At 43.3% G+C, this 27,599-nt stretch overlaps 2 protein-coding genes across 3 annotated transcripts in view; both read left to right on the top strand.

Moving 5' to 3' along the window:
* Positions 1-241: 241 nt before the first annotated feature.
* LOC136421828 (uncharacterized) lies at positions 242-11,999 on the top strand. Its single transcript, XM_066409396.1, has 6 exons — positions 242-374; positions 7,713-7,841; positions 8,249-8,462; positions 10,792-10,895; positions 11,665-11,754; positions 11,897-11,999. The coding sequence occupies exons 1-6, from the start codon at positions 323-325 to the stop codon at positions 11,986-11,988; spliced, it is 681 nt and encodes a 226-aa protein (XP_066265493.1). The 5' UTR covers positions 242-322; the 3' UTR covers positions 11,989-11,999.
* A 951-nt stretch (positions 12,000-12,950) lies between these two features.
* Positions 12,951-27,599, top strand: part of LOC136421413 (uncharacterized) — a 41,818-nt gene continuing 27,169 nt past the window's right edge. The window contains exons 1-18 of one of the 2 annotated variants that reach the window (XM_066408694.1): positions 12,951-13,121; positions 13,550-13,732; positions 14,794-15,003; positions 15,843-15,964; positions 16,304-16,499; positions 16,769-16,838; positions 17,763-17,946; positions 18,785-18,833; positions 19,291-19,524; positions 20,300-20,464; positions 21,716-21,852; positions 21,886-21,976; positions 22,595-22,720; positions 23,068-23,161; positions 23,810-23,877; positions 24,704-25,007; positions 26,462-26,697; positions 27,101-27,262. In XM_066408694.1, coding sequence (XP_066264791.1) covers positions 13,032-13,121; positions 13,550-13,732; positions 14,794-15,003; positions 15,843-15,964; positions 16,304-16,499; positions 16,769-16,838; positions 17,763-17,946; positions 18,785-18,833; positions 19,291-19,524; positions 20,300-20,464; positions 21,716-21,852; positions 21,886-21,976; positions 22,595-22,720; positions 23,068-23,161; positions 23,810-23,877; positions 24,704-25,007; positions 26,462-26,697; positions 27,101-27,262 — 2,721 coding nt within the window. In that variant the 5' untranslated portion in view covers positions 12,951-13,031. Of the gene's footprint in view, positions 13,122-13,549; positions 13,733-14,793; positions 15,004-15,842; positions 15,965-16,303; positions 16,500-16,768; positions 16,839-17,762; positions 17,947-18,784; positions 18,834-19,290; positions 19,525-20,299; positions 20,465-21,715; positions 21,977-22,594; positions 22,721-23,067; positions 23,162-23,809; positions 23,878-24,703; positions 25,008-26,461; positions 26,698-27,100; positions 27,263-27,599 lie in introns of both variants that reach the window. The other variant, XM_066408693.1, reaches the window with a different exon arrangement.

Here is a 27,599-nt window from a genome sequence, read left to right as displayed (position 1 = left end):
TTTAATAAGGAGGTTCATTTAGAGGCTACGAGTAATAATTCTCCAACAATGATAAATCATAAGGACTCTTTCGAACTTTGGAAACGTCCTACTCACGCTACAGTCTTTCATACAAATCAATTATACCACATTGAAAGCGATCGCGTAGTGAATACTTTGCGTTTCAACAAGAAACGGTTCCCAAACTTCCCCTTCAAGACCCTTCCAGTGAGTAATCACTAATCTGTAGCCCCACCACGTGACCGCAGCGGGCGTATAAACCCTATCAGGCGTTGTTGTTTCGCTGAAATCTCGGTGGACCACTTCTGAACGAGGCTTCATCATGAGGGCGCTCACAGCGATCTGTCTGCTGCTGGTCTCACAAACTTTGGCAGGTTAGAAAAACAAACCACCTCCTTTTCTACTCATGCTTCTTTTTCAGAGAAAAGTACGGATAATATGTGCTCACGATAAGGCTCGGTTTATTCTTGACGTTGCTGAAATTTGACTACAGCATCTGGTACATACAACTTACTTACAATTTGTTAGTCGGAAGATGTGAAGTTAGCGGGACGACGGTATGACTAACTGTCATAGTCTGAGAGAAGTGTTTTTGAAAGTGGTTATTCATTTATTTAAGTGACCCAAGATAAGACTTCAGTTCACCTTTGTCATCCTTCTCAACCTCCTCGCCTCTCTATGTTACATAAACTTTTGTCAGCGTCTTCCAATGTCTAAGATCTCTTGAGGGATCTTAAGACTCCCGCCGATGCTGCAAAGGGAGTTAAAAATCCCCGCTGAGAATGTCCTCTTACGCAGCTTGTTTTTCTTTAACGTGTAAAAGTTGTGAACGTTACTACGTTATCTTGTTCTAGCCTCAATTGCAGACTCCACTAAGACAGATAGGGGAAAGGGAAAAGAAATAAAAATGATGTTAGCACATTAGCTTCAGACCAGTGATTGCTTACAAGTGACAAAGTGATATAATGAAAGCAGCATTTTATTATATCACGAATAGATCAAAGAATGCAAAGCACAAAAAAGAGACAAGACAGAAATTACGCGGAAGCCTATTCTACCCTTGCTGCACTTTTTCGCTCGCCTTAATATGTAAAACAGCCGGCGTTACACAAGGAAACGTGATCTGGAGAAAGAGAAAACCGAGAAAAACAAGTTGCATAAGAACATTCTCAGCGGGAATCATGCAGCCTCAGCGGAACCTTTAACCCCGGGGAGATCTTAGACATTAGAAGACGCTGACAAAGTTGATTTGTAATAGGCGCCAGGAAAGATAACGATGGTGAACTTAAAAGTCTTATCGTGGGTCCAAAGCTTTCAAAAGCTTGCCAATGAGTGAAGAATTTGACTCCATCTGTCTTGATAAAAGAAAACAAGTGTGCGTTCGATCGATATTTTCAACCAGTTCAACGTTTGTTCTAAATTGAAAATCAACGCTTTTTTCTTTGGTGGCGTACTATTTCTAATTCAGTGCAGGGGATGGGACTAGCCTAGCCACCGTTTTCAAAGGGTTGCCATTGGCTTTAATAGGGGTGTTTTACCGGGCCAGGGCTACACGCCTACTAAACATAGGATAGTTTCTAGCAGCCTGCCTTTTTGGCCGCCCTTTCAAGTTCATTGGAAATCAAACCCGTACAACCACCGTGTGCGCTAATCTGTCTGGGCGGGCAGGCAACACTCCCAGCACCGTAGAGGAACCTGTAGGGAGCCCCGATCGGGTATGGGTACCAGGCTTGGATGGGGCTAGATCTGCGCCACATGTTTATGATTAATTTCCAGAGCTCTCTAACTCCCCAAGCAGAGGAGGGGTTTCGGTTGCTTTTTAAAACGCCAGCCAACCCACATGTAAAAAAAAAAAAAGAAAAGTAGAAAGCCCGACAAAAACGCCTAAAAACACGTCAAAACCAGCCGAAACCCCTCCTCTGCCTGGAGAGTATCTAAGACAAACTCTGATACGTGAATGGTTGTGAAGAGTCACGTAGTCACGTAGTGCAACAAATGGAAAACAATGAAAGCAACGATGATGAGGCGATTTTGTATGTACTCAAAAGGCACGCTTGGTACCTGGTACTGTCGGTGATGTCACGTTATGAAGTAATCATTAATGGTGTCCGTATAAGGTCCGCACACGCTCCAATTTTACCTATTTCCTAAACACTTCCGAATCCGATGATGTCTCGATTCGGGGAAGGCTAGATTAAAGCAAAACCTATTGTCGTCATTACATGTATTTCTGTATTTGTCCTTAAGGTTATTGTTGTTTTATTAAATTTTCTTGGGACGGTTGTAAAATGCATGTAGAACATAGAACAAGTGGCCACTACTGCACTGCCAAAGCAAAACAAAAAACCAAAAAACAACAACAACAACATTATGTCATTGGATTTTAAGCTTTAACCCAACGATGATGATGTTGGTTCATTTTTACGCTTAAACAAATATAGCGCGTTTGTACCTTGCACTACCGGTGGTGACTTTAAGTTAAACGTACAATACGTAATCGTTCTGGTCCCCTCGTGCTGCCCGTGCAAGGCAGGGACTAGTACAACTTTTCAGCTGGGCAAATATCTACACCAGATTCTGGGCACGTAAGCTTTTCGTTACCATGGTAACAGCTATCGTACGACCGTTTATTCAAAGTTTAGGTGAGGTCAGGTGCAGAAGTGATCCGTACAACAGCCATGTAGGTCACAAGCTCGCGGTTTGACAGGCGCGTCACACTAATCTCAAAGCAGATGTTAGGTGGAAGATCTTAACATTTTCTGACTGCCAAGCTGTTTGGGGGATATTTGATATTTGGTAGGGGCAGAAATTTGGCTTGATACCAGACTTTCTGGCAGACGGAATTATCAGACACCATTGCTAGCATGCCGTCATAGAAACCCGACTGTCAGAAAAACGTAACTCTCCAAGCAGAGGTTCGGCTCCGGCTGTTTTTGACGTGTTTTTAGGCTTTTTTGTCGGGCTTTCTATTTTGCCCCGTTTTCTCTATGATTATGTCGCCAAGCCAGCCTTCTATTTTGTCCCATTTTCTTTATGTCATACTTGGCCAAATGGAATAAAATGGACAGCCCGACATAAACGCCTTAAACACGTCAAAAACCAGCCGGCGCGGAACCTCTGCTTAGAGACTAAAGAAACGTTACAATCTTATTCTTCAGCATCTGCTTGCCCACCAATGGCAGTGCGTTTGGGGCGAAATAATGATAATGAAAACGGGACAAAATAGAAAGCCCAAACAAAAACTCCTAAAACACGTTAAAAAACAGCCGCACCGGAGCCGAACGTCTGCTTGGCCGAGAGAATCTTTCACTTCAGCATCTGCTTGCCCACCAATGCGCCACCACGCAGTAGCCTGCTGCGGTGTTGCGGTTAACGACCCAGCGGTCTACCGCACAAGGTCAAGGGTTCGATTCTAATCTCCAAGTAGATGTTAAAGAAGATTTCTAGCCTGGTATTCAAATCAAGCAGGTTTATATTTATCAAAAGGTAAAGTCATCCTCAATTGAGGTGAAGCATGATGCTTTTTTCAAGTAGTTAGTGGTAGTGCAATCTGGCTTCGCCACGGTTTACACCCCTTTATCCAAACATATTGTAGCTACCGAGTCTATTTTGGTTGTCTCTGCGAAGAGACTCGGCAGCTGGAAACTTTCTCTGACTGCCCGGTCTTTCCGTCATCCATTTTCTCATTGACGAAAAGTTTGACTCTGTAATCTTCAAACTTTGCAAACAAGCGGCTGTGATGCACACAGACTCTTTAGAATTCCCCACCAGTCATCCTAAGGTAGCATTCTCTCCAAGCAGAGGTTGGATGGGGAGATTGTGACTTTCCTTCTGACTAATTTACCATGCCGGAGGGGAGGCTGTCAGAAAAGGGGGCAGGTCAGAGAAAGGTCACACTCTTAACATCCAACCTCTGCTAGGAGTTAGCATAATCTTAGCCTCTACCAGGCTCCGTGGATCGCTGAAAAAAGTAGACGAAAATGGCCAAATAGAGTGAATAGTAGCAAGAAGGTTATTTAACCTCCTTGATAGTAGTATGCCAAGGGAGTCGGCTACGGAGAGAGGGTCACATTGGACAAATTACCTTAGCACTATTGACACTCTATTTGGCTATTTTCTACTATTTTTCCAGCGATCCACGGAGCCTGGTAGAGGCTGTCGTAATCTCTCTCAGCTGGCTCAGAACACGAGCAGCAACAACAAGCCCTAATGACATGTTTTTGTACATCCCACCGTCACCCTTTTGTCACGCTTCCAAAGCTGCGGCGCTCTCGCACAAAACAATCTATCGGGGCGAAAAGCGAGAAGTGCCAACACAGCACATTTCCCAGCTACCCTGAGTTTTTCGATGGTAACCTCATTAGCCTTTGAATGAACCGAGTATCAGCCGCCGTGACAGCCTTTCAGAAGGCCGACAACAACAACCGAGTTTCCACACAAAACAGCTCCCCGGGATAAATGCGAGGCGAGCTAGCTCAGCACTTTTCGCCGCTGTCGTGCGGCTTTTCTTTAGTCTCGCAACGGGCTCTCAGCGTCGGCCGCCGTGACAGCCTTTCACTAGGCCGCCAACAACAACCAAATCTCCGCACAAAAAAAGTTCTCCGGGCTAAACGCGAGGCGAGCTAGCTCAGCAGTTTTCGCCGCTGTCGTGCGGCTTTTCTTTAGTCTCGCAACGGGCTCTCAGCGTCGGCCGCCGTGCCAGCCTTTCACAAGGCCGTCAACAACAACCGAGTTTCCGCACAAAACAGCTCCCCGGGCTAAACGCGAGGCGAGCAAGATCAGCACTTTTCTCCGCCGTCCTGCGGGTTTTCCATAGTCTCGCAACGGGTTCTCAGCGTCGGGCGCCGTGCCAGCCTTTCAGAAGGCCGACAACAACAACCAGGTTTCCACACAAAACAGCTCCCCGGGCTAAACGCGAGGCGAGCAAGCTCAGCAGTTTTCTGAGCAGTTTTCTCAGCAGTTTTCGCCGCTGTGCTGCTGGTTTTCTATAGTCTCGCAACGGGTTCTCAGCGTCGGCCGCCGTGACAGCCTTTCACAAGGCCGCCAACAACAACCAGGTTTCCACACAAAACAGCTCCCCGGGCTAAACGCGAGGCGAGCAAGCTCAGCACTTTTCGCCGCTGTCGTGCGGGTTTTCTTTAGTCTCGCAACGGGCTCTCAGCGTCGGCCGCCGTGACAGCCTTTCACTAGGCCGCCAACAACAACCGAGTCTCCGCACAAAAAAAGTTCTCCGGGCTAAACGCGAGGCGAGCTAGCTCAGCACTTTTCGCCGCTGTCGTGCGGGTTTTCTTTAGTCTCGCAACGGGCTCTCAGCGTCGGCCGCCGTGACAGCCTTTCACTAGGCCGCCAACAACAACCGAGTCTCCGCACAAAAAAAGTTCTCCGGGCTAAACGCGAGGCGAGCTAGCTCAGCAGTTTTCGCCGCTGTGCTGCGGGTTTTCCATAGTCTCGCAACGGGTTCTCAGCGTCGGTCGCCGTGACAGCCTTTCACAAGGCCGTCAACAACAACCAAGTCTCCGCACAAAAAAAGTTCTCCGGGCTAAACGCGAGGCGAGCTAGCTCAGCAGTTTTCGCCGCTGTGCTGCTGGTTTTCTATAGTCTCGCAACAAGCTTCCAGTGCAGGCGAGATTGCGGAAAAGTGCTAGTTGTTCGGAGGGTTAAACTTTTACCCCCAAAGCTGCAGAATTTTTTCGTTGACACTGAGGAAAGGTATTCTTACAATTTGTAGCCTAAGGACATCAGCTGGTCGTCAACTTTTTATGCCCGGCTTTTATTAGTGTTGAAATTGCCACTTTCTCGGATCCTCCACCCCCCCCCCCCCAAAAAAAACCCCGACGCTCCTGGATTGCCTGCAACGGAGCTAATCCTATTGGTAGCACAGAAGTGAAGTGAAGTGAACTTTATTGCTCAACAATCGTACATGGTACAATGTACGGGATCTGCAAAGTGGTATTCTCTGTGTTTAACCGAAGACGCCGCAGTGTGCCTACAAAGCTGATGGGTTACGTCAAAAAACCGTTATATCAGTTGACCCATATAGATAACGTCAGTAGACTATTTAATTAGCAGACTCATGCAGTTAAAGATACAGAACTTCAAATATTGTTCACACATTTACTGGCCTGAATTGTTGTCTCTCAAATATTTGTCTACTTGCGTCCTCCCCCCAAAATACACGATTTGTTTGTGGTCACCTGTTTTCGGCTGATAAGTTATTGTCTTATTGTATCTTACGAGGCCCAAAGGTCCTTTTCTGTACACGTTTGATCTACCTGTGTAAAGTGTTGTTATCGCGAATCTACCTGTGTAAGTTTTGTTATCACCTTTGGTCATAAATGCCAACACACCTGTTGCAACAGTGACCTAAATATAGTATGCAGAAATGTGTCTTATCGTAATCTCCAAGTAGATCTATCGGCTGGAAAAACCGTATCCAAGTGGAAAACGGAGTTTTAATCGCCATTGAAATTCTTTTTTTCCAGTTGAATATGGTCTTTGCCACCGATAGATCTGCTTGGAGATTAGCTTTATTGAGCGAAATCCACAAAACGAATGAGATGCACCTTAAATGATGCAATCCGTTCCATTTAATATATCAAAGCAAATCGACGCATCAGCACTATTCGTCCCATGCTGGTAGCTCGAGAGGTTTTGTTGAGTCCGAACTGGGTCGAGGGTAACCCCTTCCCCCTGGCTTGACGACATATGATACCGTACTCACGTGTTATTTGATGGTTAGATGCATGTCAAAGTTTGCGCAAGTGATTGATAGAGCTGGAGGCCTTTCGTAGATCGTCATCACCTAGTCTCCGGTAATCAGGACTCAGATCTAGGGCAGTGTCTTATTCGTCGGAAATGTCATTTTCTGCACTCGTGTTTGTGCTAGGAGTGGCTGCTTTTTTAGGGACGGAAACGTTAAAAATCGTGGCCACACTAGCCCAACCTCTGCTTGGAAAATAGGTTCTACATCTACGAAGTGTTATCGCGTATGGTTCCATCGGTCCTATGCGGTCCCAAAAGTGGCTGAGTTTCAATTCCCCGTTGCTCTCCTTGGCACAACGCCGCCACGCCACCATGCGGAAACAAACAATAGTACAGATCGCACCCTAATGGGTTTACCAGCACCCAATGAACGAAGCTTACTAGCACCAGGTTCAAAACTCTGGCTATGTTAGTAAGACCCTAACTTCATATGAAGCTATTCACAAAACAACATGGCAGGTGCATAAGTAGAGTCATCATCACCTTAAGACCGCAGCTAGAGTCATAATTGCTGCGCGCCTGCGAAGTTGGTGTGTTTCGCCGGTGGGCCGTCATACAGGCTATACAGGAATACAGATGCTTATGTGTTAAACCGACTATACAGATAATTATAAAGAAACATTGTGGTACACTTGTGTGCAGAAACGTTGTTGTACATTTTTGTGTGCAGAAACATTGTTGTACATTTTTGTGTGCAGAAACGTTGTTGTACATTTTTGTGTGCAGAAACGTTGTTGTACGTTTTTGTGTGCAGAAACGTTGTTGTACGTTTTTGTGTGCAGAAACATTGTTATACGTTTTTGTGTGCAGAAACATTGTTGTACGTTCTTGTGTGCAGAAACATTGTTGTACGTTTTTGTGTGCAGAAACATTGTTGTACGTTTTTGTGTGCAGAAACATTGTTATACGTTTTTGTGTGCAGAAACATTGTTGTACGTTTTTCTGTGCAGAAATCTCTGTCGATGTTGGAGACGCCGAGCTCGGTGTGAACATCCTGACCCCCAGGAGCGCCCAGCCGCTGTACGAGCTGCACGCCCTGGACACACAGGACATCGTGGAGGGCGATGACGTGGTCTATGGTACGTTTTCGCTCGTTACTTTCTCATCTTCAAGTGTACGCTTTTGGAGTACAGTTAATGATATACCCTACCTCCCAATTTTACAAGAAACAAGAGCTATTTACCACTCAACATCACCACCATAGCATGTACAGAACATGATCAAGCCATAGCAAGCCACTAGGAGGCATTAAGAAGACCCACTAACATACCAAGTTTGAAGACAATCCATCCAGGCATTCTCGACTTATCGTGTTCACAGACACAGACACACACACACACACACACACACACACACACACACACACACACACACACACACACACTCACACACAGACGCTATCGAAAAATTAGCCTTCTCGGCGAAGATAATTACTACGTATCAAGTATCAACAGTCACAACACTTTCATTCATGTCCACCCAACAGTAAGCCTGGTCACCAACGACGACAGCCGACCAATCAGGAACTTCCACGTCAGCATCCAGAGCCCGGATGAGTGCGGGGCTGGCCAGATCCGTGGTAGCCACGACGACATCCTTAATAAGGAGGAGGGCGTGGTTGTGACGGCCAAGGTCAACGTGGACTGGACCAAGGTACCTCTCCGGTGGAGGACCCCTTCCTGTGGATGCGTCACCGTCAAGTAAGCTCCAGTTTCTCTTCTTATTCTTTTGGTTGAGAGGTAGGTACCTTTAACATGCTGAAGGTGTTGCTACCTATACTGGGAGGACTGTTGGGAGGGCGGGACGGTAGAGAATGTATGGGTAGTTTGAAGCTGTCCAGGGTGGAACAGAGAGCAGTCTGTGCCGACAGGTTGTTCCCCTCCTTGGTTGTTAAAGGAAGGAAAGATTGCTGTCTGTATAGAGTACGGAATGTGGGTACATGATAGACCGCGGGGTGTGACCGTCGGGTGCTTCAGCTTGGTTTGCTAGGTTGGGGCTGGACTTTCTCTCATATTGTTCTCGCTTCTACTCACCAAAAAGTCCCCTAAAACTTCGCCAGTCTAGCAGATTTAGGAGCGTACGATTTCTTCTAGATTGCCCTGACTAGTCATAAGTCAACGAGCATGATCTAGAAGTATCAGCCGCCATCTAAATCGTCTTGGCTAAATATTATCAGAGAAAAAGCATTGAATCTTCTAAATTGCCTTGACTATAGTCACCAGTCAGAATTTAGAATTTAGAAGACTTACGTGTCTTCCATCCAAATCCCACTGTGATAACATCAGTCCAGGAAATTTAGAAGCTGTTTAGTGTTTTTTTAAAGAATCTAGAAGAATCTTATTTCTTCTAAATCGTCTTGGCTAACAGCGCCAGTCTAGCAGATTTAGAAGCGTAAGGTTTCTTCTAGAATGCCTTGACTAGTCATAGTCAATGAGATCTAGAAGTATTATTCGTCTTCTAAGTCGTCTTGATTAATAGAATCAGTCTAGACTTAGAAGCGTTAGTCTTCTAAATCACCTTGACTATAGTCACCAGCCAATGGAAGGTAGAAGTTATTTGTCTTCCAAATCGCCCAGGCTATTATCATCAGTCTAAGAGATTTAGAAGCTGTTTTAAGGATTCTTCTAGAATACTTCAATGACTAGTGATCCGTCAATGAGATCCAGAAGCATTCTAAGTGTAATCTTCTAAATCGTCTTGACTACTTATCAGTCAATGAAACCTAGAAGCCACAAATTTCAATTTTTCATTGGTCGACACTATCAGTCAATACGAGTTAGAAGCGCTAGGTACTTTCTGGATCGCCTTGTCCTTAACCAGTGGATTCCAGAAGGCATTACTTTTGACAATTGATTTATTGCCGCAATTAACCAATAACGTCGTTATGAAGCACTACGGAAAACAAACTTAGTAATACAAAATTATTACATAACAGATAAATAACACATCAACTTCTGTGTTATAAAAGGAACAAGTGACAAAATAACGTATAGTTATGATAACTGAAACCGGGATATAAGAACTGGCTGAACATAGCCGTGGCGACTGTTGCAGTGCTTATTTTTACTTGCTGTCTTGTATATAGTCCGGTACAACAATCGTGGCGCGGTGCATTGGACGAAGTCAAACAAGACAGCAAGGAAAACTAAGCCACGGCTAGCTGAACGGTGCATAATCAACTGTTGAATTCCAAGGATCTAACCTCCTTGTTGAAACAATGGAAGAAACAAACGAACAAAACTTCTAAGAGAACTTCCTAGTTTGCTTCACTGTACGCTCGAGTCAGTAGTTTAAAGCTAGACGCGCTAGAAATAACAAACTTGGCGTCAACTTTGCAAAAATGAGCCTGAATTTTTCACCTGTCTAAGAAGATCCGCCATGTTTTGTCCCGCGTGGTGCATCATGGTCCGCTGACCCGACCTATGACCTTCCGCCCCACTATGCACCACGCGGGACAAACGTAGCGGGAAAAGACTTCATCTTTTGTCTTTCAAAATAAAGGTGAAAATCTCCTTTTCATTGGATCTGTTGTGGTGATAAGTAGTTAATGTTATTACTTTCTTGAGTTTGCAAAGTTCCGTCTCTTGATGTAAGCATAATTTTAACGTTTAATAGGTGGCTTTATTTGATCGAACTAGCTACGCCCCCCTCCCCAAGTTACCTTGGGAAGGCTTTTTGTCTACACAGTTGCCGAGAAAGAGTTGAAAGGGGAAAGCACTTGTACATAATTGACAGGAGTTGACTTAATCACACTGTGACGTGTAGAGCTGCTGCGACCGTGCAGTTCTCCCGCACCAGGCGGTACATAGGGCGGCGCCCATCACCGTTTCAGTAGCCCTTGGGCCACACAACTTTGTGCAATCAGTAAATCACTACAACAGGGGCTAGTCCACCGGTAGTGGTGTGGGTTTACGTACTACTTGAACTAATTGAATCCTTGGCCTTGAACCTTAACTTGGCTGATAGGACAAGTAGGAAGTCTACCAGAGTTATTGATTGATTGGTTGATTGGCGTTGCCATGGCTACAGGGCTACCGTGTGGGAAGCTGACAGTGTGTACCACCAGGACGAGGATGTGGAAGGCCCCCTGACCAAGACTCTCTGCATCGCAGTGCCAGACTTCGAAGAGACCGGTAAGTGGTTTTAACATTTGTACACCTTTGTTGCATGGGGGTAGGGAGGGAGGTACCAGTGTTCAGTGTTCTAACAAGATTTTTTCACAGCGTAGGGGCATCTTTGCGCGGCAAAGCCGCATGGCAAGCACTACAGGTGTGAGGATGAGGCAGGAATATTTTAGGGGGGTCTGAGGCATCCTCCCCCTGGAAATTTTGAACTTTAAAACTATCAAAGACACTATTTCCTGCATTTTGAGGGCTAAAGTTTGTGAAATAAAGCCAAAGTTTTATGCTTTTGCATCAAAACAACAGAAAACCCCCCTACGCTGATTGAAACACAGCGTCTACGGGCCAAAATCACAACATCGGGGATCCAAATCACAGTGTAGGGGCCCCCTATATATGCTACGCTCAAATGCCCTGGCGAGAACACTGGTGTTGCTCTGACTTATGCTTAATTCAGAAAGGCATCGGCTATATATGTACTAGTATGATGTTAAATTCAGCTGGCTGGCTGCACAAAATGGCACCACACGTAAAATGTATGGATTATGCTCGGCTACTAGTACAGATTACATGGAATTGAAACAGCTGATTATGCAAGGTATGTTAAAGGTTAGCCTGACTAGATCCCACTTTCAGTTCTAGGTGTCCCGCCCGACGGGTTCAATAACTCTCGGCCAGAGAAATCGTGTTAACACCATGACCGCTATGTAAAAGGCAGTACAGGCCCCAAAATAGGGTAAGGCTTCTTCGTGGCTGATATCTCACACATGTACCTCCACAGTGGAGAGCATTGAAGTCGAGGAGGAAGTGACCTCTGAACCCACCATCGGGAACTTGACCATCTTTGATGTTGAGGAAGATGAAGTTGAAGGTGACTCATTAACATCAACCTGGTCTTGGCTTTGTCTTATTTTTGACTGTCTGACCGTTTCCAAATCTTATCCAGTTGCTTGAGTAACTGTTATTTGCCGTGTCTTATTACCTGAATGTCTAACCTTCATCAACTTTTCAAGGTGAAGACATTGATGAGGATGAAGAAGAGGAAGAGGATGAAGAAGAAGTCTTCTGGAGGTCACCTGCCGTCCCCAAGGTCAAGAAGGGGTAGGTTGAACTTTTGCACCATCTTATTGTTATCTTATCTGCAATTGATTGATTCTAGTGTTTTTTTTGTATTTTACATTATTATTGGTTGAACATATGTACAGTCATGTGGATAGAAATCATATCGACATATAGTTGTTTACATTTCTATTGGTTGAACCAATGGACTATTTAATAGATAGAAGTCATATTGACATACATGTATTATTGTTGCACTGGTGCAATGGCTTAGGTATAAAGCAAAACCAGCTGCAGAGGACAAATTATACCTGCACCACTGCAAGAAAAGTAGAGTTGCAAAAGTATGGATCAAACCAGAAATTGTCTGGAAGCTACATTATGATGATGATTTTATTCAGTAAGAAACTCGCGGGTTATGTTGCAACATAATCTGAATTCCGTTCTTAGTACAAATACATGTACATGTACATGTATTTCCATTTGTTCAGTTGGTATTTCGCAGGTTTTAACGATCAGTACACTGTAGAGTAAAGAAATGTCCACATACACTTAATATGTACTAAAGATGTGGCGTGGTGAGTGTGTACAGTTGGCTTGAGGTTGTCCACTCCTATTTGCCTACAGCAGTGTTATAACCATAAGCAGTCATGTCAGATACTGAACTGTTGTCTACTACTGTTTGGCTACTTTAAGTGTAGCCGGACGAACAACATTTAGTTACTGTACTAAAATCAACAGTAGCTAATTGAACTATTGGCACAAAACTTTGTCTTGAATTAATCTTCTTTTAAAGACTACTTCAAGACATCCTAAATTGTCTTAACCTCATTAACATACCTATTCAGAGTTTTGGTATAAAAACTGGTGTTCTCAGTCCTATCGTTAGTCACTGACGAAAGACAGTGGATGCTGTCTGAAACGTCTGACTGTTTCATAACTTTATCCCGTTGCTTGAGTAATTATTTTTTGGCGTACTTTAAGTGTAATTTGATCTGTCACAGTGGATGCCGTGGCGGAAAAGACAGCTGCCCCCTCCACCCAGTGTTCATCGCTCCCCGCGCGAACGACACAGAGAAAATCGACCAGATGTGCCAAAAACTCCAGAACAAGCAGCTGATGGCCTCCGAGCTGGGCGCTAAACACGAGATCGTCACCTTCATCGCCAGCAGGGTCCAGGTTAGAAAGGATTCTTCCTGTAACTTTGTGTTAGTCTTTTTTTCTTTTTAAAGAAGTTGGAAAATGGGAGAGTGAGTGAGTGAACGTGTAACTTTGGACTAATGTATAAATGAACAAAAAGATTTAAGAAGAAATTAAGGTAGGTAAATTTATTCATGTCGATGGGCCTTTTATTTCACATTAAAAATAAGAGGGGAAAGAAGACACCAGAGCCTGCAAAGTTGCTGTGAGATGAGCACCAAAGTTTAACTGTTGCTCTGTATATTGATTGATTGATTGATTGTTTTTGATTGATTGATTGATTACTCCTTCCTGCCCCAGAGCCTGCAAAGTTGCTGTGAGATGAGCACCAAAGTTTAACTGTTGCTCTGTATATTGATTGATTGATTGACTGTTTTTTATTGATTGATTACTACTTCCTGCCCCAGAGCCTGCAGAGTTGCTGTGAAATGAGCGGCATGCTGCGTGCAAAGTGCGTCAACGACACCCGCCAGATTCACGTCATCGACATCTGTGAGCGTATCCACAAGTACACCCCCCACGCCAAGTATGGACTCTCCCACCCCTGCTGCAGTCTGAACCACAGCCAGCAGTTGGAGTGCTTCGACCAGGTCAGTCCCTGACTCATATAACTTATATGAATGTATCGTCGCGGTGGCGCAAAGACAGGGTGTTTTCTGAACTGAACATTCCTAGGGCAAATACACTGAGATTCAGTAACTCGCCGATACCGTACCTCACGAAACTGCTTAACCAGTATGGTTACTGAATCTCGGTGTGTTTGCCTTTGGGAATGTTCAGTTCAGTAATCAGTAACTAGCATCTTTTTCTGCGCCATATTTGTGAATGTTGCCAATTTTTTTTTGAGAAACAATATTGTCTATTATGTGCATCATGTATCGGATTTTATATACGCATGAGATTATATGTACGCCAACAGCAGTGAAACTTGTGAACGTACTGTACATTGGTTTTTTAATTCAGTGTATGTAAACTGCGACAAACCAATAAAATACATCTTGTATCGTGTTTGGTCCAGAACTCAGAGGTCCTGGGCTCGAATCTGGGGTCCCCTGATTTGCCTTGTTGGCGTTGTGCCTATAGGAAGCCTCTGACTCATTTTGTTTAATTCAGTCTAACCTGTCGTCAGCAACCACTCAAGGAACCGAGGAAAAATGGTTGCTTATGACAGTGTGGGGTTAACTATATAAAAATGGATGGGACTGTTTTTATGTGGTTGCCTACACCAGGTGGTTGCCTGACCAGGTTTGACTGTTGTTTTATTTGTTTAATCCAGGCACCTCAGGCCCATTTTGACGGATACATGAACAATACATGACAACACATAACAATAGACCAGTACACTTAAACTTCTAAAAAAAGATTACTAGTACTAACCACTACTACCAGTTATGCGGAACAAACAAAAACAAACCGACAAACCTTTCTATCTGTTTACGCCCAAAATACTTACTGAAGCAACAGAGCAGATAAGATTTTGAAACAATCAGACGTTTCAGACAGCATCCGCTGTCTTTCATCAGTGACTAAGGAAAGATCTGGCAGAACTAGGTTTTATAGCAAAACTCTGATTCTGAATAGATATGTTAATGAGGTTATTACCTGGATGTTTTACCTTCAACGTATTTTCTCTCTGTTTCTCCCTGCTCAGGAGAGGTATGGTGGCTTCAACAAGACCGTGCACTCCGTCAACCATACCGAGGAGCTGATCAAGTTCCACATCACGATGAAGAAGATCGGCCGCCTGCCCTATATGCCTAAGATGTCCGCCCCCGTGGTCCAGAAGAAGTGTGAGTGGATCATGAAGCCCAAACAGGACAACAGGACGTCTCCCCACGAGTTCATGAAGACATATTTCAAGGTTAGATTTAAGTAAAACTAGAAACTTAAGGCAACATTTGCGAGCAAATACAGCATGTTTAGCCCATGCTTAAAATGGACTGTCCCAAAATAACACCTGGGCAAATTGAAATGTTAAGAAAATACCGTGTTATACCGCCCTTTACGGGGTGACATACCCTTTCGTTGGTTGATACAAGACGGGGATGCGCCAGTTCTCCCATCCGGGTGAATGGTGTAAATCACCGTATGGCTGATACGAGATGGAGGTTCGCCAGGCCTCCATCCGGGTGATTTGTAGTGAATTACTAACTCCAGACAGAAGGATTTGGACCATCACACACCGGGGCATGCCCCTGCTCTTTTTCAAAAGGTGTGGTGGGTTATTTTACGTGCGCGGGGTGTGGCTATACATTCAATGTTCTCGCCAGGCCTTTTCAGCATAGGGGCCCCCTATGCTGTGATTTGGACCCCCTATGCTGTGGTCTGGACCCCTATGCTGTGTTTCAACCAGCATAGGGGTGTTACTTTCTGGAAAGAACCTTGTGACCCTTCATAAATCTTATAAAAAGTTCATATTTGGCTTAAGAATGAGGCTGTAACATAGGAAAAACTTTACTTCACAAAATTTATCCCTCAAAATGCAGGAAATAGTGTCTCATTGGGTTATGAATTCAAAAATTTTCCGGGGGAACAAGCCGGACTCCCTACTCTGGTAATTTCTTCGTAGCTTACGCTGCGTAAAGTTGGCCTTCTGTACCTGACCCCTATGCTGTGAAAAAATTCTGGCAAGAACACTGACATTTGTATGTATACACCCAGTATTGCCTGATCTCCATGTTTCCTTGCCTGTCTCCCCAGTCCCACATGGTGAAGTACGAGACCTGCTGTCAGAAGGAGAGCCTGGAGGCCAAGGTCAGCTGTATGGAGAAGCTCCGCCAGGAGAAGGTGGACAAATACTGTTTGGACCGCTCTCTGGACAGGTAAAACTTTCCCTTACACCACTGACCTAAAGACGACTAGAACTATGCAGAAGTTATGCTCGCTCCCTACTGAGATCCCCGATCTTCAGAGACTCACCATGCCGCAAGGTGATCTCCGGCAGAAAGACTCGGTCGTGTAACCGGTTACAGACTTTCCAAGCTAATAATGCTAGGTTCACTAAGAGCCCCATTTACTACATGGTGACCTTGCTAAACAACATTGAATAGTAAAATCGTATATCAGATTTTAATTCCGGAGAATGCTGTAATTTTGACTTGGGGTCAAACTCTGGCCCACGACAAATAATTAATAACTAATTGGTTTTTTTACGTAAACAGGGAAGACCCGAAGAACCCCCGTGCCCTGGAGCCCATCAACCCCTGCTGTAACCAGCTGGGAGAGAACCGCTACGAATGCTTCCACCAGATCGCTAACTCCACGTGGGACAAGAACTACACCGGGATCTGCTACAAGTTCATGATCAAGAACTACAAGCAAGCCCGTCAAGTCTGGCTGGACACCATCAAGCCTGTGGTATGTAATGTTTCCTCCTTTTATGTCATTTTTCTGTCATCTTTATCCAGCTTTGCCCAGCTTTATTTAGTTCAGTGCAAATAGAATGACCGATTGTAGCTCTTGTGTACATGTTGTAAAATGTAGCTCCTGACAGGATTTGTCTCCAGACTGACTCATAACCCAAATATTTGATGTTCAAAACCCAAAAGATCAGGCTATATTTAGTATTTTAATGGTGCTTTGCCATATATTAAGTTTTTTCTGTTGTTTCTGTTTCTTTTTTGCAGCTGACTCCAGAGGAGCATGGAATCCTGGCATCCAACAAACTGCAGTGTATGACTATCGGCGAAGCCAAGGGTACGTTGGAACATTGGAATCATTTTCTTAAAGGAAAGCTGCACAAAAAATTGAAAATCCTACTATGCTATGTCAATATTCCAATGTCAGATTCTTATTTCAAGTTGTTTCACATAAGTCCGTCATAGTTCTTGGATTTTCCACCGTTTGCAACTTATGCCGTGCTGATGCCTTCTCAACTGATGATTGAATTGTATGACGTCAGTGTTCTAGATTTTTCACCTGATGATTGAATTATATGACGTCAGTGTTCAGTGTACCATAATTATCAGGTGAGAAGGCATCAGCACGGCATAAGTTGCAAACAGTGGAAAATCCAAGAACTATGACAGACTTATGTGAAACAACTAGAAATAAGATTAAGAATTGGACTTTGGAATACATTAAGCATAGCATAGTAGGATTTTTAATTTTTTGTGTAGCTTTCCTTTAATCTTAGACTAATTTTTATTGCATTTCAGAAAATAATGCAAAATAATACATTATGATAATACGAACAAAAAAACAACAATAAAGTTCAGGAACTGATAAAAAACATAAGCCACGGATCCCAAATGATATGTAAAGGTGGAAACAAAATTGAACTGCAACGTGCAGAGGTTTGACGCTTGAGGCTTATGCCTGAAGCTCCCTCATACACGGGGCTGCCGGCTTTATGTCACCATCCGAAATGACGAATGCAATCCCTTACAACATGTCCGAGCTGGAGTCTACCCTGGGATTGAACTCTGGCCCCAAATAATCAAACTTTATTATCCACTGTGCTAGAATGTCCGGTATTCATCTCTAACTTTGCCTTTGATTGACAGAGAAGGGCACCTTCACTTTTGATATTTTATTCTTTCAGTGCATACTGCCCTGGTAACATGATACCCTATTGGTCGTTGTGTCCTGACCTTAGTTGACTTTTCCTTTGATTGACAGAGAAGCGCACCGTTCCATGGTTCATCGCGTACAGCAAGTTCATGGCGCCGCGTGGCAGCGACACCGATGCCGTGGACAACATCTGTCAGATCACCGCGGCAACGCTGTCTGAGGAGGAGCCCAAGATCGAGGACATTCCTGTCGAGGTGTTCGAGGATGAGGATGAGGATGAGGATGTTGTCAGGTGAGTTGACTCTGATGCCTGGGTGCCAGACCACCGCGCTCCGGTCGCTAATCCATTGGCAGGGGAAGCAACTTGCCCCACCACCACAGTTAGCACACGGGCCCCAAATTACCTCTCGTGCGATATGTATTAGAGATCGGCTGCCAAGAGAGACCAGGTGCCATCTCTATCCCTTACTAGGCCTTCCCTGGCCAAAATGGGTTATCGTCTTGCATCGCATGAAGGATCTGGTATCCAGGCTATCTCATGGCAGGCGGTCTCAGTTTTCACTTTTTCCTATTCAGCTCATTGTTTGGGAGCCCATGTAGTTAATTTTCGTTGTGAATTATGTAATGTTGTATGAGATGTATGCAACACAGGAAGAACAGCTGAAAAATTGATGTAGATTAAGTCAAAGTCAAGTAATTTTATGATTTAAAAAAAGGTATTTTTCATCAATTTCAAGTTCAGATTTTTTGTTTCATGTCAATGAGTTTTTTAACGGACGGGGTAAAATTTTGATCCATGGCAACAAACAAATTTCCATTCCGAACAGAGGAACTGGTCTTGGAGACAGCCCTGATTCATTACTTGAGTAAAAAAAAGCCAAACCTGTACAAGTACAAGTTTCTCTACATAAGGACCACCTGTTCATTTTGACCACTTTTTTGTGGTTTCCAAGATATTTTTTCCATTGACTTGAGCTACGAGAATCCTGTCTATAAGTTTTTTATAGGGATTTGTTGGTGTATTGTCACAGCCACACATTGAAGAGAGTTGATTGAAACTACAATGTAATCTTACTGTGTACATGTCTGACGTGAACTTTCATCAAACTTTTATGAAATTACTGTTACAGCTCTTCTGAGGAGAGCTCTGAGGAGTCATCTGAAGAGAACCGTCACGGAGTAAGTCTCAAAACTCCCTGTATTTATACAGAAACAGTGAAACTGTTGTTTCTTTTCAGTAAGGACATGTTGAAAAAATGTAATACATTGGTATGCCTGTCCTTGGTGCTGAACACCCTCTCAATCAGACTATGAGCTATCAGGGCTTCAGTGTCCTACACTACAAACAACAAAGAATGCCTCACTTTTGCAGGCCTAGGGGACACCTTGTTTCCCTGATAATCACATACACTTGTACATGTGTTTGACACACAAACTACAACTATTTTTCTTACCTCATACCAAACACTGGGACAGCATGAACATTGATTCACATGCAAAGTTACAAGGTAATTGTTAATCTATAGAGCCCACTGGGAAAGTCCAACGCTCTAAATGTTGCGCCACACCGATGTTACATTCTGATGTTGGGAGAAACAGATGTTAACTCCTTATTTTCATCCTCTTTTTCTTAAAGAAGTCCCACTGGATGATGTGGAAGCTGAAGAAGATGATCAAGAGGGCACCGGAGGAGATGAGGTCCAAGCTGATGCTGAAGCTGAAGATGATGGTGATGAAGAAGAAGATGGCAGGAAAGATGGAGAACATGCGCAAACTGTGGACCGTGAGGAGGGACCAGATCCAGGGATGCTGTAACCATGACGACAGCCAGGCCTGTTTCGACGAGCTTCGCAGCCAGCATGCTAACGAGGTGAGCACACCCAGAAAGTAAAATTAGTCCAGAACCAATTGAGCTTACTCACTTCTAATTTGTTACTACACTGGTAGTAACATAGAAGACATTGTGAAAGGACAGCTTTTAGATTCAGGATAAGAGGCTATCAACCATCCCGAGACGGGAGCTATTACATATTACTGGGTACCTTTGACCTGTTGCTGATGTGACACTTCCGTTCAGGTCACACGATAGTGTCTCAGTCATTTCAATTTGAGAAGAGTCATAGGAATGACCGAAGTCTCGCTGTGTCAAATTTTCATAAGGTTAACATTTTAGATTTAGACTTGCAAGCATTGCCTCCCTGACAGTGTGCTGTTGTTGTTGCTAGGTCTGTATGCTTGATGAGATTTCCGTAGCAACTATTTCAATTTGAGAAGGCTCGGAGGAATAACCAAGGTCTTGCTGTATCAAATCTTCATAAGGTTTTTGACTGGCAAATGTTGCTTCCCAGCATTACCGTCTACTGTTTTTGTTGCTAAGTGTGTATCCTTGATGAGCAATGTCTATGACAACTATTGCAATTCGAGGAATGACGGATTTGAGGTCTTTCTGTATCAAATCTTCTTAAGGTTTTAGATTTAGACCCTAACCAATTCTAGGTGTGTATCCTTGATAAGATTTTCGTGGCAGCTATTGCAATTTGAGAAGGCTCACAGGAAAGTCTTGCTGTATCAAATCTTTGTAAGGTTTTAGATTTAGACTTGCAAGCGTTGCTTCTCTGACCATAATTATGTTTTTTTATTCCTAGGTCTGTATCCTTGATAAGATTTCCGTGGCGGCTAAGGGAGGCGTTGCGAACCCGTGCTGCCAGATGTCTGGAGTGGAGAAGAGTGAGTGTATGGACCAGCTGAGGAGTGGAGACATCTCCGATAACAGCCAGTATGACTCTACTGATGTCATCGCTCAATACAAGGTACATCAAGGGTTGTATCAAATCATACAGCCTCTTACTTTCTCCAATTAGATTGGATTGGATTGGATTTATTGGAATTGCAACAGTGCAATACACGTGGGACACAGGCAGCTATTGCTGATGTTGTGACCCACACGCATAATGTACCCGATTTTTACACTTGGGCGGAGTGGGGAAAATCGTGTTAAGTGCCTTTTTTCCCAATTTAGGCACAAGATCGGTGGCAGCAGGGGATCCGAACCAGGAACCCCTTGGTTCTGAGTCAAAAATGCTGCCGTTACGCCACACGACCCCATAATTACCAAGAAGCGATAGGAAGCCAAGAGTACACTAGACGTTAAATGTACATTATAACATTTACATGTATATGATAATTGTTAACATGTGACCTGTGCTAATCCCAGTGGGGTAAGAATGTACGATAAAAGTCTTCATTCTTTATTTTCAAAACTATAAATGTTACAGCAGAGGAGTTGAAGAGTTAGGAAATTAGTTTCATAGATATTTCTACTGCCCAAGTTGTTAATGTGTCACACATTAGATGAATCACAAACAAAACAATACATAAGATCCAAAAAAGCAGCATTATAATAGAATACACGTTTAGGAGGTAACCAAATGTGATTTTTTTAATTTTTTTTATTTTATGATTTTATGATTTTTTTATTTTTTTAATTTTTTTAATTTTTTTTTTTAATTTTTTTTTTTTTAAATTTTTTATTTATTTCTTATTTTCTTATTTTTTTTATATAATAGAATTGCAACAGTGCAATACATGTGGAACACAGGCAGCTATTGCAGGTGTCGTGACCCACACACATAATATACTCGTTTTTACACCTGGGTGGGGTGAGGATAGTCGTGTAAGGTACCTTTTCCCGAGGACACAACATCGGCGTCAGGGGATTCGAACCCGGGACCACTGGGTTCTAGGCTGAAATCTCTGATGTTACGACACACGAGGCCACTAATATATTGGTTTGCCTGTTTTTCCTACCTCGGATTGAGAAGGATCTGCAGATCCTGGGCAACCCAGAAATAAAAAATGATCTATCACATTTATGAGGCAACCAACTAGCATTGTGTAATGTATTTTTTTGCCTGTTTTTCCTGCCTCAGACTCAGAAAGACCTGCAGATACTAAGCAACCCAGAGATGATAAAATTCGACCCAACACATTTAGGAGGCAACTATAACTACATGTAGTGTTCTGTAATGTTTACTGACTTTCACCTTTTTTTCCTCCCCCAGATTGAGAAGGACCTGCAGATCCTGGGCAACCCAGAGATGAAGGGATGCGGAAAGTTGGACATCTCAGTTCAGGGGTCCTGCTACTGTGAGAAGATGAACAGCTACAACAAGTACGGCAAGTCCTCCGACAAGAAGACCTCAGACAGCAAGTCCAGCTATGCCGGCAAGACCTCCGACAGCAAGTCCAGCTATGCCGGCAAGAGCTCCTACTCTGGGGCATACATGAAGAACCTCATCACCTACATCTGGGGGCCTCTTGATGTAAGTACAGAAATCATGAAATTTCCTCCATCATTCATGCAGGGGTTTTTCTAGGAAAAATTTGCATGTGTGGCGTCTGTGTGGCATAGTTGCAGAGCATCCGGCTATGAACCAATGAGACCCAGGTTCAATCCCTAGTGGAGTACCCAGACGTTGTGCCCTTGGGAAAGGCACTTAACACATATTTCCCATGTCCCAACAGTAGGGTTTGGGTTGGCGTTAGGAAGGGCATCCAGCCGTAAAAACTCTTGCTGCAAAAAAGACTTGCACTTGATGAGGAGTTCTGGGGCTCCCCCATCCATGTGTAAGCACGTCCAACCCCCATGTGATGGGGAATAAAAGACTTAAAATTGGAGAGAGAGAGGGGGAGCGTTGCGAGGGACCTTAGCGACCAAACGGGGGTTGGTGTGGAAATGGGATTTCCCCGTCACGGTGTGGACTGTTTTATTACCTTCACCAAGAAGGTTATGTTTTGCACAGCATTCATGCGTGTGTTAGTGGGCCCCCTGGTACATGTATGTGACCTTGGTACTGCAGCAGAACTTCAATTTTTGTATCTTTTGACCTGGACGTGCCGTGGTCTTGATTCTTAATTTTGTTTCCCTCCCCAAACAACAGAAGAGCATCTGCGACACGGGTAAGGAGCTGAAGGGATGCTGCAGCAGCGAGACCGAAGAGGAACAGAACAGCTGTTTCATGGAGGCCCGCTCCGAGCAAATCAACTCCTACTGCAAGATCCTGCAGGTCGGAGGACAGTTCTGTTTGTTTGTCTGTTTGTTTGTTTGTTTGTTTATTTTGCACAACCAGCAAACTGACTTTGGATGTACAATTTAACTCACCGTTTTCGTTAGTTTAAGCTACGTAAGACTGGTCCCTGTGTGTGTGTCTCTGTCCCTGTGTGTGTGTGTGTTTGTGTGTGTGTGTGTGTGTGTGTGTGTGTGTGTGTGTGTGTGTGTGCGCGTGTTTCTGTGTGTGCTTCTTCTTCTTCTAATGTCCATCATGTGCATCTCATAATTCGTATTTACATTGAATTGTACATTTTGTATATTATGCATTTTTACACGTCGAGTTGTACGATTTTGGTTGTCCAGGATTCCGAGACGGTGTCCGAGGAGGCCACCATGTGCTGTGAGAAGGAAGGAGACGAACGTCTTCAGTGCGTCGAGGGGCTCAAGCCCGTTTCCGGTGAGTACTCTTAAATGTTTCAAACAGAATGATACAAAAAAGCCCCATACTCTATATGGTATCACTGCTCAACACAAAAACAGACTCATCATAGCTCTACCCAACTTGAACAATACTTAATTGATATCCGAACAATGTAGCTTTCATTGATTTCAACATTTGTCTGATCTGATAGCCAAAAATCATATCAGATGTATGTATAGTCACAAATATGTAAATATTTTTTTTTAGTTTAATTACAAATTTAGATAACAATGATTTGTGCAATAATTTTTAATGATATCTTGGTAATAACAGATAATTTCGAAATGACTGTGTTACCGTCTTTAAGTTAGTGTATTGGTTCCGTGTAGTCTGATTGTCGACATTTGTATGTAACACACAGTGCAATTCAGCTGACTATGTACGATATATACTTGTTGGCTGTGAGACTGTTTATGTTTATGATGTAAAGTTTGAATTTGAATAATAAACCAAATCATCAAACCTACAGGCTGATTTGTGAGACAAGGATTTTTGTAATGATGATTAGTGATTTTAGTAATTATGAATGGGTGCTGTCTTTTACTTATAAAAGTTGTACATTTTAGTGAAGTGTAATCTATATAGTTAGTACTGTTGATTGACAAAGTGCTGTTATTTTTGTAGCTCATGGAAAGGCCTATCATCAGAAGAAAATGGTCTACAGCAACTGGCTGTCGGCTGTTCTGGAACAGGTGAGGCCTTTCCTCAAAAGTTTGTTTGTTTGTCTGTCTTGTTAAAAGGTAAAAGTTCATTAATCATCCATTTGTACTAGAATTACAATTTTTGAGGCAGCTGAAGGTTATAATTATTATGATTTGTTTTGTGCCAAAAATTATGGAATATCCTTTTTTTCTGTACCAAGGAAAAAAATTGTTGTTGTTTATTCCACATTCATTTTATTCAATTTTCAAAATAACAGAAACATACAGACATGCATGGCACAGGCGTTGTAATCAATATGAATTATCCAAAATTACTTATTACAGAAACAAACTCATACAGGTAGTAGTATCCATACAAAGAACAAAAATATGCTCGGAACCTATTCATTACGTAATCAAGATGTTGGTTTGTCTTTCTTTTTTTTTAAAGGTAAATTTCATATACAATTGTATTACTATTAGGATTACAGCTTTTTGTGGCGGCTGAAGGTTTAAGTTTTGATTGGTAAATTTATACCTCAGTGACCAAAAATTTTGAATATTCTTTTTTTTTCTGTGTCATGAAAAAAATCCTTTCTGAGATTATTTTTGATACTAATATGAAAAAAAATGCCTGCCCTATTGAAGGATGAGAAGGCTTCACCTGTGAAGTGTAAAGACGGCAGTGCTCCCCTTCTAAAACCTCCTGGACTCAAGAATTTTTGTGTCAGCTTTGTTAAAGTAATTTTGATTTGTTTGGTATCAAATTATTGATACTCAAACCTTTTTTCTTTTTCCTTAATATCATTAAAAAAGATCCTTTCCTAGACTTTGTTATTACTGAATCATATGAAAAAACAATTCCTGCCCTATGTAGGAAGCGGAGGTTTCACAGGTGGTTTGTCCAGGTGGCCAATATGCATGCCCTTCTGGAAACACCTGCTGTAAACTCAGCAGTGGTCAATACGGCTGCTGTCCACTCCCTAAAGCTGTCTGCTGTAGTGACGGTATTCACTGCTGTCCTAACGGATACGGATGTAATGGGCGGACGGGGCATTGTGACAAGGCATCCATCAGTTCCCCTTGGTATGAAAAGGTCCCGGCTATGACCATTCAAGACAGCAGGGAGGCTTCTGAGGAGTCTTCTGAGGAATCTTCCGAGGATTCTTCTGAGGAACATGGTAAAATATAATTCATTAACTTGTTAATCATTATTTTTTTGTGCTCTAAGGACGAAGACAGCAGTGAGTCTTCTGAGGAATCTTCTGAGGAATGGTCTGAGGAACATGGAAATGAAACTGTCCTCTTAGATAATCAAGCAAGCTACTGTAATTCTTGATTTGTTAATTGTAACTTAATCTTACAGTTGCATGCAAAATTATTCGCCCCCCTTCACATTTTGGACATTTTGGCAAAATGAAGAACAATGCAACTGCAGAATATTACTAAATCATATAATTAAGTGGTGAACAGATAGTTAATTACAATCTTATACGGGGAAAAAGTCAAGATTTATCTCATAGTTCATCCAAAATTGCAATTTTCACACAAAAAGCAAAATCATTCACCCCCCAAAGGTCTGTCTTTAGCACTTCATGCAGCTGACCTCTAACCTGGACCTTCTAGTAAGCTGCAGTGACTGTGTCTTTACCATAGCAAAATTTCACGAGGAAAATTGACATTTTCACTGAACTTTAATAACTTTATGGTGGTGGCAATTTACAGAACAGATGTGTGAAGGAATCATAAATGATTATGACAGTTTTTTTCACTGTGATGATAAGTTTATGGTACTGAGGTGACCGTGAAAACAGTGAACATAAAGTTCTGTGAAAGAAACAAGAAGTTCAGTACTTAAGCAACTGGATATGATTCTGGAAATGTTTCCAAAATCATATCCAGTTGCCTGAGTGACTGTTATTTGATGAAAAGATTGTCCTATTCCAACTCCTGGTGAAATGGGAATTGCTTGTTGTCTGACTTAGACTTTATTTGGGATCAACAATTGGCTTACACTATGAATGTAGATATTCTTCCTGTGGTCCTTGTATGACAGCCAATGAAAGGGGATGTCACCCCGTAAAAAGGGCGGTATAACCCTGTCGTAGCGAAAGCATGTCGACTGATGATGATGATGATGACATCAACACATTGGATAACTGGAAAAAAAGTTTGAAGATAACAGAAGATTATCAAGTTCATGCATAAGTCTGGTGTCGCGGTGGCGTAGTGGCAGGGTGTTTGGCCCCAGGACCCAGAGATACCGGGTTCAAGTCCAGGGTTCCCTGATTTGTCCCGTTGACGTTGTGCCCTTGGGTAAGGCACTTAACATGACTTTCCCCACTTTACTCAGGTGAAAATGAGTACCTAGCTTCGGTTAGGGACGTCCCTCGGATAGGACGTTAAATGGAGGTCCAGTGTTTGAGGAGAGCCACACCTCAAGCACGTTAAAGAACCAAACACACTTATCGAAAAGAGTAGGGGTCCTTCCCGGTGTGTGTGGATCATATAAATCTGTTCGGATATGCAGCTTGTACACTTCAGTACAAACCTGGCGTGTTACGCCTTGATGCGGTTTACCGGGTGTGAAATACAAACAAACAAACTTGAAGAGCTGTGTTTTTTTCCCCAACAGGACGTGGATATCATCGCGGCGGTCGTCATGGCAAGTCTCACGGCGCCCGTGGTCAGCACTGGAAGAATCAGGACACCGTATGGGCCGTCTACGGCCACGGCCCGAAATCCCCCCTGGAGTCCCCCATTTTCATCGCCCCCAGGGGTACTGATGCGAAGGGCGTGACCTTGGCTTGTGCCGTTCTGGACCTGACCTTGAAGAAGCTGGAGGAACAGCAGAAGAAGGAAGACTACATGGTAGTGTTTTTTCTTCTTTTTGTATCCTTTTATTGATGTTAAAAATGTCAAAAACAAACAAAGACTATGGCACACATACAACTACAAGATAAGTGACATGATAGTTATGGGGGGGCAAGTTCACTTTGATTACAATGTCATATCATACATGTTACTGTAACCATATCTTCAGATGCATGGCAAGATGCCTCTCACTGCGGGGTTGAAAGTTGAGGGAGCGGGGCAAGTGAAACATTGATTACAATGTCATATCATACATGACGTAATTATGTAACCATATTTTCAGATGCATACCAGGCAAGATTAGCTGATGACACTCAGATGAAAGTGGGAGAGGGGGGCAAGTGCAATGTTGATTACAATGTGATATCATACATGTATGTAACCATACATATATTTTCAGATGCATGGCAAGATGATGGCTGGAAAGTGGGCTGGGAAGTCCATGAGGCACGGTCACTGGGCAAAGAAGGCTCAGCCCAGCTGGAGGCCCGACGGGAAACTGCTGGCCAAGCAGCGCGTCTCCGACCTGCAGGCGTGTTGCTTGGCAACCGGTGTAGAACAGGTCAGTGTTTCCATGACGATCAATCACGTACTTCATCCAGGGGTGGACACGTCCATTGGCCCAATTGCCGCATGACGTTAGACAAACGCTTCTGAACGTCTTGAACGGCCCTAAACGGCCCTGAAACATACAGTGCTTGATTGGAACTGTCTGTGAATGGTCAAACGTAGGGGTGGGTACCGGTACATAAAATTCAGGTCCGGTCCAGGTCCAGGTCCAGAGGGTCAGGTCCAGGTCCCGACCTGTACCTGTACCTGATTATAGTAGTGTCGCAGTACATCATATTTTGGAGAGCGAGACACACGTAAAAGTCTCCAAACGTCATGTCTGGAACGAT

The sequence above is a fragment of the Branchiostoma lanceolatum genome, chromosome 16, assembly GCF_035083965.1.
Source record: "Branchiostoma lanceolatum isolate klBraLanc5 chromosome 16, klBraLanc5.hap2, whole genome shotgun sequence".
NCBI lineage: Eukaryota > Metazoa > Chordata > Leptocardii > Amphioxiformes > Branchiostomatidae > Branchiostoma > Branchiostoma lanceolatum.
This window is presented reverse-complemented; position numbering and strand designations above follow the sequence as displayed.

Bases quoted from the DNA above. Each gene is read 5' to 3' on its own strand.
- LOC136421828 (XM_066409396.1), top strand. From the start codon at position 323: ATGAGGGCGCTCACAGCGATCTGTCTGCTGCTGGTCTCACAAACTTTG. The intron at 7,842-8,248 runs GTACGTTTTCGC...TCCACCCAACAG, and splicing joins GGGCGATGACGTGGTCTATG to TAAGCCTGGTCACCAACGAC. The intron at 11,755-11,896 runs GTGACTCATTAA...CAACTTTTCAAG, and splicing joins TGAGGAAGATGAAGTTGAAG to GTGAAGACATTGATGAGGAT.